At 42.2% G+C, this 14,245-nt stretch overlaps 1 protein-coding gene and 1 pseudogene across 1 annotated transcript; one reads left to right on the forward strand and one right to left on the reverse strand.

The window, feature by feature from the left end:
* The first annotated feature begins 5,540 nt into the window (after positions 1–5,540).
* LOC116932518 lies at positions 5,541–9,054 on the forward strand (annotated as a pseudogene).
* A 3,210-nt stretch (positions 9,055–12,264) lies between these two features.
* LOC123468401 (uncharacterized protein K02A2.6-like) lies at positions 12,265–13,107 on the reverse strand. The gene has a single exon (XM_045167854.1). The coding sequence runs from the start codon at positions 13,105–13,107 to the stop codon at positions 12,265–12,267; it is 843 nt and encodes a 280-aa protein (XP_045023789.1).
* Positions 13,108–14,245: the final 1,138 nt, after the last annotated feature.

Genomic DNA, 14,245 nt, shown 5'->3' on the forward strand with positions numbered 1-14,245 from the left:
ATTTTCTATGTTGTGGACGTCAGTTGTTGCCATAAGATTGAGAATATGACAAGGACACCTCATGTGAGGTGGTAATTTGATCTTATATCCTTGATTTTCATTGATGTTGATATCTTCAGATAAGTCCGACTCGTTTTCAATATCTTCTGAATGTGTCTGCTCATGGCTCAAAAGAATTGCGTCAATATCAATGTAAACAAACGAGTCATCCTCTTCGCAGAATTCTTCTTCGCAATCTTCTGAATTTTCGGATAGTTCTTGCTCATTCGTAGTCGGCCCGAATACTCTGAACGCCTTGAGAAAATTGGACCCATTGTCGGTTATTGTAACGCTTACTTTCTTTGAAATGTTGAATTCAGAATGAATGTCGTTGATTGCTTTTGCAATTACGTCATAAGTGTGAGATCCTTTTAAACGGCGGATTGCCAGACAAACGCTTCTTCGATTAAGATCATCACCCAACCAGTGTACTGTCATGCCAATAAAACTTCGATGGCGTGACCACCACATATCTGCAGTGGTACATACATACAAAGCATTTTGAAGGGCCATGATGAGAGCTGTCTTTGTGTTGGAGTACTTCTTTTTCAGTTTTTCTGTAAAAATTTTCTTTTTTCAACTGAAGAGTCCGAACAAGACCACTCATAAGTTTAACAAATCCTCCTTTTTCTACTCCACTCAAAGGAAGTGTATCTTGAATGATATAGTCCTAAAACAAAGAAAATGAATTAATAGTCAAGACTGACAAAAGAAAGCAACCTTTCGATGTTTCATGATTAGACTACTCCCTAAGTCCCTAGTGCCTACTGCCTAGTGCCTACCATTATGTGGTCATCGAGTTGAGACTGCGTAACAATTGGTGTAATTGTGGATGGAGAATTGTTGAAATTCACCAGGTGTTTATCAATTGTAGCCACGAGCAACTGTTTGCCATCAACATTGGAAGATTGTCTTCCAGCAGTGAATGAAGCGTTAAACTCATCCAATAATACATTGTGGAATGTCTGTTCTTAAAAAAGAGAGTTAGTATTTCAGAGCAATAATGTAGTACTGTTGTACACTCACAGCAACATGTCTTCTGGCATTGTTCAAAGTGCTGTTGAACACAGTCACAATTTTATTGTGACATCCCATTAGGCATTTATATGTTGTAGATTTTGAAGTCACTACTTCTTTTTGAAAGTACTTGGGAGGTACATACACACAATATGGAGTTGCATCCTTTCTTCTGGATTCCGTGGCAGATTGTTTGCCAGCACTAGCTTTTTTACAACGATTGGCATTAGCACTGAAAGTACCTGCAGCAGCATCTTCATCACTGATATAGAATTTTATTATTTAGCTAATGAGGGAATTAAGCTAAACATTTAAGATTAATGTACTCACACATTTATTTCTTCGCAGTGTTCTTCTGAGTTTGATGAAGCTACCCCACTATCGACAGAAGCCATCTGATTCAGACTGGTCTGCAGAATGCACAAAATAAAACTATCAAAAATGTAGCGGTAGCGACGCATAAACGTCAGCCACTGCAACACCAGCCACAGTTGCTTAACAAAAATGCCCTTCCGCACCACCAGCAGGAATGTCAGCGGTAGCGACGCATAAACGTCAGCCACTGCAACACTAACTGCCGTTGGTTTACGATAAATAAAAATAAATAAACGGGAACAATAGTCCTCACACACAACCAGCAGGGATGTCAGCGATAGCGACGCAAAACGTCAGCCCCTGCAACACCAGCCGCTGTTGCTTAACAAAAATGCCCTTCTGCACAACCAGCAGGGATGTCAGCGGTAGCGACGCATAAACGTCAGCCACTGCAACACCAGCCGCTGTTGTTTCACACACAAAGAAAAAGCGCGCCAAAATACCCCACACAACACAAAGCCGAAAAATAAAAAAAAAATAAAATAAAAAAAATAAAATAAATAAATAAGTAAAAACAAAAAAAAAAGGCTGAAATCTACTTGGAAACGTCCTCTCGACGAATTACCAGCAGCAATTGAAAAACACAAAAAAATGCAACAAGAAATGTCTATTCACCGATCCGCCATGTTGGTTTGGCGCCAAGCCGCTGAGCCTCTCCGTACGTGGTCGTCGCCAAGGATGGGAAGAATCCGCCACAAAATCCAGCGAATCGGGATGAAATTCGCTCCCAAACACCCAAATGCCACGTTCCGCGACAAGATTTTCTTCCGGAGAATGTCGATGGATGTTGAAATCTGCCTCAGCAAGCTGGATGTTTCCGATAAAGCCGGATGATCAGTTTTAGCAAGGGGTCACCACGCCGTCGCAGCCACGGGAAGCGAGCACTCGATATCACTTCTGACACCAAATGTCGCCAGATAGGCCACTGCTGACACAAATTAAGTGGAAGCACAAAATAAACTGGAACGTTGGGGGGACTCTGCTACTCCGACTTCTCTCCTGCTCCACGTATCGCGCCCAACTGCCGGTCTCTTCTTCCCCAACGAGTCTCGATGGTTCGCCACCTAGCGGTCGGGATGGAAACTATCCGTACCGCTACCAAAAAGATAAGAGCTTCGATTGCGACTCATAGGTGGCGCCACAGTCGAATTGATTCTCGATCCCAGCCCTTTCGATCTCGATCTCGATCCGATCTTTTCGGAGTGATCGATGATCTCGATCTCGATCCCGAAAAAGTGATCGATCGATCAATCGATCTCGATCTTCAAATCGATCAGAACAACTCTGCCTACAATACAGTTACTTGTATGGAATTACCAAATTAGTCACAATTTAAAAAATTTTGTGGGTAATAAACAGAATTGGGTGCGCTGTAATCTTGAAAGCCTTGGTTTCCATAGATACAGGTCCAGGCGCGCTTCATTTTCAACTGTCTCTGTCTTCTCTATTCAGTTTTATCTAGAGCGTTTTTACATTTCCCTTCTTGATTATTAAGTATTTTTACTTATTTTTCGTTTAAACAATTCTCCTTAACTTGGCTTTCAAAATGGCATCACACAATGTGTTTTTACCTGTAAGTACTGTTTTACTTAATGGATTTTAGAGAAACGAGCCACGTGTTTGCAACTAATTTCTTGATGATGGACAAGGGAATGTTTTTTATCGTGAATCTTCACACAAACACTGGTGAATATGTCGCTGTGATACCTGATTTTTGGCTTGAAAAAGAAGGAATTCTGTGTGTATACCCCAAGTTAAGGGGGGTTCAGCGTTCAAGGAAGGAAGCCACGGGATGAAGAGAAATGGTTCAATTACTGTTGCACCAAACGAGCTGAATTTGGTTTGCTTAAATTTATGTAACCATTTTAATGTTCAGTGATTTAATTTTGATTGTTTTATGTTAGAATCTTACAAGGACGCCAAGACATGGATTCCCCATGCTCAGAAACACAGGGACTTTAACAATGAATCAGAACAGGAACCATTAGGAAAGGGGAAAAGACACAAACGTCAAAGAACTGCTTATTTACCTAGCCCTGACCTTATTGAAAGCAGTGAAGAGGAAGGCTTCTTTCAACAGGGTTCAAGTCACGTAAAAACTCATATTGTACCATCAACCTTACAAGACAGTTACTTACAGTCGAGTAAGTTCATTAACTCATAGATTCATGGCTAAAAAGGTAATTCATATTTTGTTTTGAGTGCAAACCACTGAAAGCATTCAAGTTCTGAATAGGCCGTTCTTACTGCCCCACTCCAATGCTTCCCTGTCTGTTGATTCTGATTTGTTTTGTTCTTCACCTATGGTTAATTCCTCGTCTAGGCCGACCGCTGCTGTTGATTCTGGTTTTGAAAATGTTCGTTCTTCACCAAATGGACGTTCTTCTGTTCTTTCGTCTACTGATTCTGGCTTTGGTAGTTGCTACACTGCTCCACGAGAAATTGCCAACACGCCATCTTTGCTTACCTCTTCTATTGGTGTTGGTGGTGCTCTTGTCCGTTACGAACCAGCAGCTGAAAAACACACAATGGAATTTCATCGTTCAATTTTGAACAATTGGCAAAACTATCTCAGAACTCAGCATTGCAGGCATCCGTAATTGAAGCAAGAATGAATGATATTGATGCCAAACTCAAAGCATTTGTTGATCAGCCACACGAACGTAGAGCGGAAGTTGACGCCGCCACGACATCGGTAGTCATGCCAACACTTCCTATACCTTCCATGGAGATGCTTTTGACTTTCGAAGACATGTTAATTAACGATGACATTCGTTTTGAACTGGTAATTTCTTTTTTAGTTCGGTTTACCTTAAAATAATAATATATGTGTAATGTCGTATTTCAGAGTCGGATTGTGTAAGCTGGTGGTGGAATAACTTTGGCGGACGCCGTGAAACGAGCAAGGCTGAAGAGCTTGAGTCTACAAGTACGTGCTTTGTGTAATTGGTGTGGAAAACCAAGAAAAGGTATCCAGAAACACAAACTCGAAGGCTCCCGTGTGACTGGTGCTGTATTTCGTAAGATTTTGTTTTTCTAACTCATTATTATTCATATGGTTAAATATTTCATACCGACTAAATCTATATGTCCACCATTGACTCGTGTTGCTATTCTGTGCCTATGTCTACCTTCTTTCTATTGTTAAACAGAAATGTTTCAGTTGTACCTTACTTTTCATTTATCTTTGTATTCAGGTGGAATCAGAAGCATAACAGAATTTAAAAACAGCACAGATGCAGAACTAGAGCACGAGACTAAAAAGGTGTTTAAACACGCACCAGAGAGAGCTAGGAATCACGGAGCTCGCGGTGACGACGACGACGACGATGATGATCACGGTAATATTCTAGAACGTCCTGTTGCTGGAAAAAGCACCCGTGCAAGTGATCTTCGTCCCCCAAGAGCTGGTGGTTCTACTTCAATTTAGTTTCTAAATCTTCACGTCATTTTTTATTTTGTGTGTACGTGTCGTAGAAAATAAAACAAAATTAAATCGATTCAATTTGCTTTTTCGTGATTTATTAACGCTTTGAACGACGTAAGTCGGAAAAGAATGGTCGGTTTCCAGTACATCCATAGAATGGCTAAATGAGGTTTATTTTAATTTAATAGGACGTCCCGGGTACGTCGCCAACGAACATTTCGCTGTTCTACGAACATCCCATTGATATACAATTTATAAAGGTTGGCATGGGTCTGGTACTAACCGGGTTGTCATGGCGTTGAATGGATGTCACTCTGACAGACTTTCGATGCTACAAAATAAAAATGAATTCCTTTAGGCAGCCTACTTTGGATATCCAATGGAAGTAACGAATGGATATCCTGAAGAACGGCAAATTGTTTTTGCACGGATGTCCTTTGGACATAACAAACGGACACCTAAGGATATCGATGGACGGTATGGTGTTATAAGGGCTCCTCTTCAACGAAAATCTCCGATCGCGCAATCAACTCCCACTACCCCTCGAACTCTTTCTCCTTTGGCAATGTTCAGGTCTCCGGTTTATTTTCTTGCTTCTTTTATTAGATCCATAAGCGTTTCTCCTCCACCTGTCGCTCCATCACGACGAAGATGACGCGCCCAACCATAAGATTCTCCGCTTATGGTTGATGATCTACTAGTAAGTATAATATTTGAAATAACGTATCAGTTAATAAGTTCTCTGTAAACATGTGTTATTTTCTTATTTCAGGCAACTGCTAATCTTACTCTTCCAGCTGTTCCCAGACGACATTATGAAAGCGATGGTGTACGCGCTGATCCTCCTGAGGAACCGATTGAATCTATTTTGCAGGTAAGAAAGCAAGAATTTAATGCTTGTTTTATTTATTATTTCATGTATTTTCTTCGTACAGCAATCTCCATTCGAAGCACCAACGCAGCCATGTTAAACAATACACAGCGAAGGATCTACTAAAAGAAAAGTCAAGTTAACAAATGGATTAGGTAAGAATAGGGCTCGGCCCCGATCGTTTTCGATCGGGGTGAAATGCGGTTTGTCGCGCAAAAATCACCAGACCGTCGGTTCGGTTTAGCCTTTTTTTACTTCGGTGCGGTTCTCGGTTTGGAATTCGGTCAAACCGGTGCAAACCGCCGCCATTTTGAAATTTTTTTGAAAATTTGGCGGAAATTTCAAATCAACCAATCAAATCGCGTTGAGCGTAAAGTGCCGCCAATGGTTGCCAGGTGGGACCTGAGTTGAACTTCGAACTTTGACTAATTGACTTAATTGAGTCAGGTTAGGCTGTCAGGCATTGCTGTTATGCTGAATGCTGTATACTGTATAGTCACATTCGCACCACAAGCTGTTTGAGTTTGACTGAGAATTGAATTGCACAATGGCAAGTAAACGAGGATCAAAATCCAGCAAAAGTTTGGAGTCTTCAGCTTCAGGAGCGAAAAAACGAACAAGTTCGGCTTTATCAAGCATCAATGGTGAAACTGAAATCTTGTTCGACATTAGTGATGATGAACAGTCAATTTCACGAACGTCTACTCCTGTTCGTAAGTATTAATACAGTCATATGAATTAAATTGTTTGTATCTAATTGAAATTAACTATTTACAAAAGGCACAGAGACACATACAATTTTCGCACTCGGTAGTGCTGGTAAAGGAAACGATGTAGAAAGTCTGTCAGAATTTCAAACAGCTCAGCTGTCTGTAAGCAATTCAAACCGCTGTGTGACTCAACAAACCACGGTAAAACCGCGAAAACCGCGGTGCGATCGGTTCCCAAAAATTCATAAACCGAACCGCACCGGTCTGGCCTTTTTAAAAAAGGGAACCGCGTGGTTCGGCCAAAATCGTACCCAATCGTCGCGGGGCCGAGCCCTAGGTAAAAAATTAAATTACAATTTAAAACGCATGTTTACTTACAACTTATTGCTTCCTAGGTTATTGCTACACTAAAAAACGGGTAGGTGGTAAAACCTTTACATGGCGTTGCTCTTCTTGTGGTCGAGTTGAAGACCCCTGCAAAGCAACAATAACTCAAAAAATAAAATCTGATAGAGATTATTTCGTAGACTACAATCAAGATGACTTCAAGGAAAATCTACACATACCCAATGGAATTCCTCACAATCATCCACCAGACCACGGGAATCATGAGCGGGTATATGTTTAATTAAACAAAATTAATAAAAAAAAAATGTAGTTTAATTTATAGATTCTAATTATTACAAAGGCTAAAAAGGATGCCGTAAAAGGAAAATTCAAACCACCTAGAAGAATAGTATTTGACGAAATAAAGAAGAACAAGGAGATCACCGGAAGAAATATGCCGGATATTGAAAATGCTACTTGGAGGTTAAGGTAATGGATTCCTTGCACAACATTTCAAATATGTTATGTAACTACTGTATATGTTTACTTGCTGCAGATACTTGAGGGCAAAATCATTGCCTCCAAACCCTAGAATAGATGAGCCTTTATTTGATGTCCACGTCGCATTCTTTCCTTCAGATTTTCATCAAGGAGCCGTATTTGCTGGAACCGCCACCAATAGAGCACGCCATTTGCTCTTCTTCACTCCAGTTTTTAAGAGACAACTGGAGGACTGTACGACCTGGTTCATCGACGCAACTTTTCACTTCATCAGAGATCCTATTAAAAAAGTAAATTACATTTTAATATTTTAGCGTAAGCTTAACTTATTGTTTTATTTTATCTAGTTTCTTTTTATTGATGGCTTTATAAAAAACGAGAAAGGTGATCTGGAGCAGGTGCCACTTCTATTCTGCTGCATGACCAGAAAAAGGGCGATTGACTACCTTTCTGTATTCCAGAAACTAAAGGTACACTGTAATCTTTACAATATTTATTTTGAAAATCTTTTTACAAATCCTTTTTTTACCTTCCTTTAGGAAGTTATGCCTCTTCCTAGGGTCCAAAGAATCGTCACTGACTTTAAACGTGCAATTTTTTGGCAGTCCGTAAGATGTTTCCGAATAGCAACCACTTCGCATGTAATTTTCATTGGTCTGAAGCAGTTATGAAGAAGATCCGTGACTTCAAACTTGCTGCAGAATATTGTAGCGTTCACGCATCATTCTTAAGAGAACTCTCGCCATCCGTTATAGCTGTAACGGATAGACAAACGACCGACGGAAGGGTCATTCGAGCGTAATCCGATTACTGATGCATCGGATTCACCGACTGACTCTTTCCCACGCCTGAAAGACTATAAATGGGACTGTAGTGTAGACTTTCGGGGCCAGTATATAAATGGGACTGTAGTGTAGACCTTCGGGGCCAGTAGTTTTATAGAAAAGTTATGTTTACTTTGTGTTATGCTTGAGTGTTGAAGGGATTGAGTAATACACCGAACTCATCGGCGATAACCCGTTACAATATAAAAAGAAGAACGGGAATCCTATACGGGACTTCGTATTTCGCCTGCTTTGTTTAGCCTATCTTCCAGGTAACAAAAGTGAAATAATATTTCTTTTAATTATATAATAAAAATGTGCCTTTTTATTCAGCTGAAAGGTACCCTTTAGTATTTGATTCCTTGAGATCTTCGGCACCACCGGAACTGGAGAGACTGCTAGAGTATACGGAGAAAAATTGAATCCGAGGTCACTTTTGAACTCCTGTACATTGGTCCTGTTTTAACCAGCTGTTAAGAACAAACAACGATTGTGAAAGGCTTCATAATGACTGGAATAAGGTATTAATAGTTTCCAAAAACCAATTTTACTCATTTTTTCACTTTTACTAGTTAGCGGGAGGCGCCATAATTTACCGTTTTATAAAATGACCATGGAGCTAGAACAGTTGTGCGAGGACGTACAGTTGACGAAATAGCTACTATCACACGAAAAAATTAATACTTATCGGAAAAAGCAGACCCAACTGAAAAACTCCATCTTATTCAAAATGTGTTTGCGCTATCAGGAAAACGAGGGAACTACACATGATCCAACTAATTGTTCCTCATATAACAATTTCAATTTATTTAAACAAGCTATCAACTATGGATCTTTTGGAGGAAATTATTCTAGAATTGAAAAGTTCCTTCCCCTGTTATTTCCGACCACCAATTGAATTTTAACCAAAACCAAATTGATGATTAAGATATGTCTCTACATGAGAACGATGACGAATTCTAATGTAGTATATAATTATGTAGTTATACTATATGTGTCATGTGTAAGGGTCAGTTATTTACATTAATGCGATTATATTCATTCAATACATTTCTTTATCAAGTAAGATTTACCTGTAGTTTAGAATGATTCCTATTCAGAAAATGGTCGACCAATTAGCCTCTGAAGAAAGCAACCAACATCAACCAGGCAGGGTCCTCAACGACGCACTGTCAACAGCCAAACCAGCAAAAGCCTTCATAAAATACCTAAACAAAAGGAACATTAATAAAATGCATTAAGGAAAAGAAAAACACAACACTTCCACATGAACAAGAACAGGGATGCCGAAATGGCACATCCAAAAGTCCTGTAGTATCAGACTTAGGTCAGACCACAATATGATCAAAACCAATCTAACTCGATTCACCAGCCAAATAAACAACTCCTGCCAGAATTGCAAAAAGAATGAAGAGACAACAAATCATGTCCTACTGGATTATCCCGCACTATAATTAGAAAGAAAATAAATCAATCAAACCTCATAACTAACAAAATGAAACCTAACTTACATAAACTTTTGGACTCTATCCCAAAAATAGCAGCATTACAGCATAAAATCCAGAGATTACTCATTCAATACTTAAAAGAAACAAACACCTTCTCTCTTATCAACCACGAAATAACAGCAACCACGAGCCTCATCAACTAGGAAACAACTATCAAACTCTTGTAATAACTAACAAGTGTTCACACAATGCAACAATCGAAACCGGCTACACCACCAAGAATAGGGATGTTCGACATCTTTTTTCGTATTTGATTTTATTGCGCAACGCAGCATTCGACGGCCGATTCTGTCTGCTATGACTGTATTTTGCTATTGTGCGAAATATGAATAAATTAAAAGTTTCGCTGAAAAAGTTTATGTTTCGTTTCACGTTATTCATCGTTTTGTTTTTTGTGTTAGTATAAAACTATGTCGTGTTCCGACTATGCAAATGGACTCGTAAGTGATGCCAAAACTCGTTACTTAGATAAGTTAAAATTGTTAAATAGTTAATTTCCCTATTCAATTCCCAATTCTATGTGGAAACACGGATTAGATTATTGCCCTATTGTTCCCAAAATCCCCCCAGACATATTCATCTATTTGGTTGAAACCAAAAGTTATCAAAACTACTTGGAGATAATACAATACAATAATTTTTTATGAACGAAAAGAATCTAATGGTACTAATTTATTATCTAGCCCCCTTATATTGAATCTTCCCTCCACAGACTTCAGCGCCATCTTACCAGACTAATTCGCTGTACTTCACCTAATTATACTTCTAGATGCTCCTGAATCGGCGAGTGCGACAACTTCATCTATACCTACAATAATTACTCTGATTAAAGGGAGAAGTCTTCGGCAAGGCAGGGAAACGAAACTGGTCAACAATAGCCTTGCTTCTAGTGACCAGCGTTTGTGTTTCCGGCTTCGTCGGACAACACCTTGCCTTGTGGCCAGCTCGGTGACAGCGCCAACACTCCATAGGTGCTCTTACGTCAGTCGTTGGGTCAGCATGTTTTCCATTGATACCTCTGCTAACTCAAAAATTTTACAATGTCGCCGAGAACTCCACCATCATCCTGTCACCGAGGTCCTTAAGAGTTGCTGTCAAATCCTGATGTGGCGTTTTAGTCCGTGGCTGGCGATTCGGAGCTACATCTGGTCGCGCCGAGACACCCAGCTGCTTCAGCTGCCGATTTCTTGTAATGAAACCCAAAATATCCTCCGTAACCGTCGCCGTCATAACAGCTACTTGTTCCCACTTTACCAATCCGTTTATCAGAAACGGCGGATTATGCTGCTGCCGCTGTACAGTCATATCATCTGCTGCAGCTCGAGCAAAAGCTGCCAAAACCTGTATTAGGTTGTCGTTGTTCGCCATTAGTGTCGGACTCAACCTCGTTGAAATTTGAGAAGGTATTGTGGATGACAAATGATTATTTTTCGGATGAACGGCTGCCGCTTCTACTGTTGGCTTGGATGTAGCCGCCGTTTCTTCAGCCGCCACCACCGATCGTGTGACTGTGATGACTTTGTTTCAACTTAATGTATTTCTAGGTGACTGGCAAGACATCCCATTACAGAGCCTGGGGGTACATGTAAATGTTGGAGGGGTGAGCTGGTTTGTTCCCAAGGGGATCTTGGCCATCGGTGAAGTCGGGTGATCCCACGGTTGGTCTCAAGCGGTCGAGTCATCACATGTCCCTTTTTTATTTTTATTTTTTGTTTATTTTTTTTTATTTATTTTTTTTAGACGTAGTTAGGGTATGAATCTTTGGACACGGGGACATGTGGAGAGAGCACAACAAAACAATGGTTTATGGGTCGAATCTTATAGTCTACGGTTTGACGTATTCATTATCTGGATAGTGGGTGCTCGGCTGAGGTTTACGCGTGGATTTGCGCTGTGGCTGTATTCCGGTCTCGGGTTGGTAGGCTCCTGCTACTGGTTCGTTTTCCGTGGTCAGTGGTGGGTTTAAGGGTGGATCGTTGGCAACGGCTCCAGTTGGCATAGTCGGGATCAGGTGTCTCAGAAAACGACGGTTTCGGCGGAACAGGCGGCCAGCTGTTGTCTTTATCAGGTAATCCCGGTTAGCTCCAACCTCCACTATGACGCCTGGTGTTGACCATCGCTTGGTGATCGGATGTTGTATGGCGACATGCTGGCCGATATCGAGGAGCGGGAGGGTGTGAGCCGTGTGGTTGAAATTCTCAGCCTGTTTCTTTCGTGCGTTAATCATTGTTCTTTCGAGTTTGATTAATGACTTTTGCCATTCTGGCGTGAACGACCGATGATGTGCAGGCAGGCAGTCCCGAACGGGGTGGTTGAATACGAGCTGAGCCGGGGAAAATCCTCCCATTCTCGGTGCGTTACGGTAGAGAAGGATTGCTTTGGAAAATTTGTCCTCGTTGAATGAGCCTCTGCTCCAAGATGCTTCCATCAGCTTCTTCATTTGTTTGACTTCGGCTTCTGCGCGCACATTCGACTGATCGTAATGAGGTGATGATGTACCAAGACTGATCCCCCATTGCTGCAGGAAATCTTTAACTTCGGCTAATCCCAACTAGTTGTCGGCCCACAATTTCACCGGTACCCCAACGTTAGTGAAGAAGGCCCTGAATGCTGTAACGAGGCGATAAGCCGTTGTTTTTTTGTCAGGGAACGGTATGACGTGTGGTCAGCCGCTAAAATGGTCGACGAAAATGAGAAAGTGTTTGCCTTTGTGTTCTCCGAGGTCGGCCCTGATCTGCTCAAATGGTCGATATGCCGGTTGGCGCTGGACCAAGGGTTCTGGAGGATGAGATGGCAAGCGTTCGAAGCATTTGGTGCAATTGCGGGCCGCATTGGCAATGTCAACGTCCATATGTGGCCGATACAGGGCTAGACGTGCTCGTTGTCGTAGCTTGGTGGCCCCTTGATGCATATCAACTAAATCGTTGACGATGTCTCGCCGTAAAATGGAAGGTACAAAAACGCGGGCTCCCATTACGATTATGTCGTCGCCTTCATCGATGGCTAGCTGATGTCGAACGGCCCAAAATGGACGCATAGGGAGTGACAGGTTGGCTTTTTCATTTGTAAATCCACGTAGCACCAGCTCTCGTAGTTCGAACATTACTGGATCCACCGCTGCGGCTGATTTTACTTTCTCTAGCACTGGGTCGAGGACGGACGGCTCAGATAACTCGATGGCACTTAGCATTGCTACACGAGGTGAAAAGGAAGGGGTTCCTTCGGCTAACTCGTCCGCCGCGGTTGCTTTGTCGACTAGTTCTCGCGAGAGTGCGTCGGCGTCTGTGTTCGATTTACCCGGGACCCTTTTGGCGACGAATGAAAATCGCTGCATTTTCAGGCGCAGGCGGAGAAGTCGTGGATTATCGAGCTTATCAAAGGCATAGTCGTTCAGGATGGGGATTAATGGCTTGTGGTCCGTTATTACTTCAAACGATGGTAGTCCTTCGATGAATTGCCGGCACTTGTACATTGCCCATGTGACCCCTAAGCATTCAAGCTCAATCATGGCATAGCGGGTTTCTTTGTTTGACTACAAATCCCAATCCGTGTAGACGCGATGCGTCGGTATGTAGGGCTGTCAGGCGAGCTGGATCATAAAACGCGAGATCAAAAGTGTCGGATAGGGCAATTCGAGCGCGGCAGAACCCGTTGTGGTGGGTGGTTGTCCATTACTAGATAACCCCTTCTTTAACAATGGTGCTAGTGGTTGAAGCTCAAGCGCGATGTGGTTGGAGAAGTTTCCTACTTGTTGACAAAGGCCGAAAAATGCCCGAAGGTCAGTAATGTTTTCGGGAGAAAGGAACTGCTGGATTGCCTGCGTGACGTCAGGATTCGGACGAAAACCGGTTGAGTCTACGATGTAGCCGCCAAACTTGACGGATGATTCTGCGAAGACGAGCTTATCACAATTCAGAGCAATGTTGTGGTTTGCAGCGCGAGTGAAAAGATCCCTAACAGCCAGGATGTGTTCGTCGTACGTTTTGGAAAATACGATAACGTCTTCAACGACTCTTCGGCTACATGGCAAGTCGTCAAAGATATCCACGACGCGGCGACTGTAATCATCACCGGCATGAGTGACGCCGAAGGGCAGGCGTAGGTACTTGTATCGACCGAACGGAGTAGAAAATGTGGTTAGGTTTGACGATTCTTCGTCCAGAAGAACTTAGTGGTATCCCTTCAGTGCGTCGATTACGGTGAAATATTGCATTCCGGGTGGGATCGTTCGTACAGCTTGGAATGGTGTTGCTGTTTCAAACATCGGGCGGATGATAGCCTTGTTTAGTTGGCGAAAATCGACGCACAGGCGAAGGCTGTCGTCTTTCTTTGGGACAATGACGATTGGATGCACCCACTTAGTCGGCTCAGTCATTTTTTGGATGATGGATTGTGACTCCAGAAGTGTCGAGTTCGATCTTTAGACGTGGCATGAGTGGTACGGAGACTGGCCGTGTGCCTCTCATAGCTATCGGGGTAGCCCCTTCCATGAGCTGAAAGTGGCATGGTGGGCCTTTCATTGGCTGACATGTGCCGTCAAATATCTTGGGAAACTCGGCCTTCAGTTGATTCAGGTCGTGTTCCATGCGGACTCTTTTGGCTGGTGTGCTAGCTGTAACAACAGTGACCACGGTTGGTATATGTCG

The sequence above is a fragment of the Daphnia magna genome, unplaced genomic scaffold, assembly GCF_020631705.1.
Source record: "Daphnia magna isolate NIES unplaced genomic scaffold, ASM2063170v1.1 Dm_contigs338, whole genome shotgun sequence".
NCBI lineage: Eukaryota > Metazoa > Arthropoda > Branchiopoda > Diplostraca > Daphniidae > Daphnia > Daphnia magna.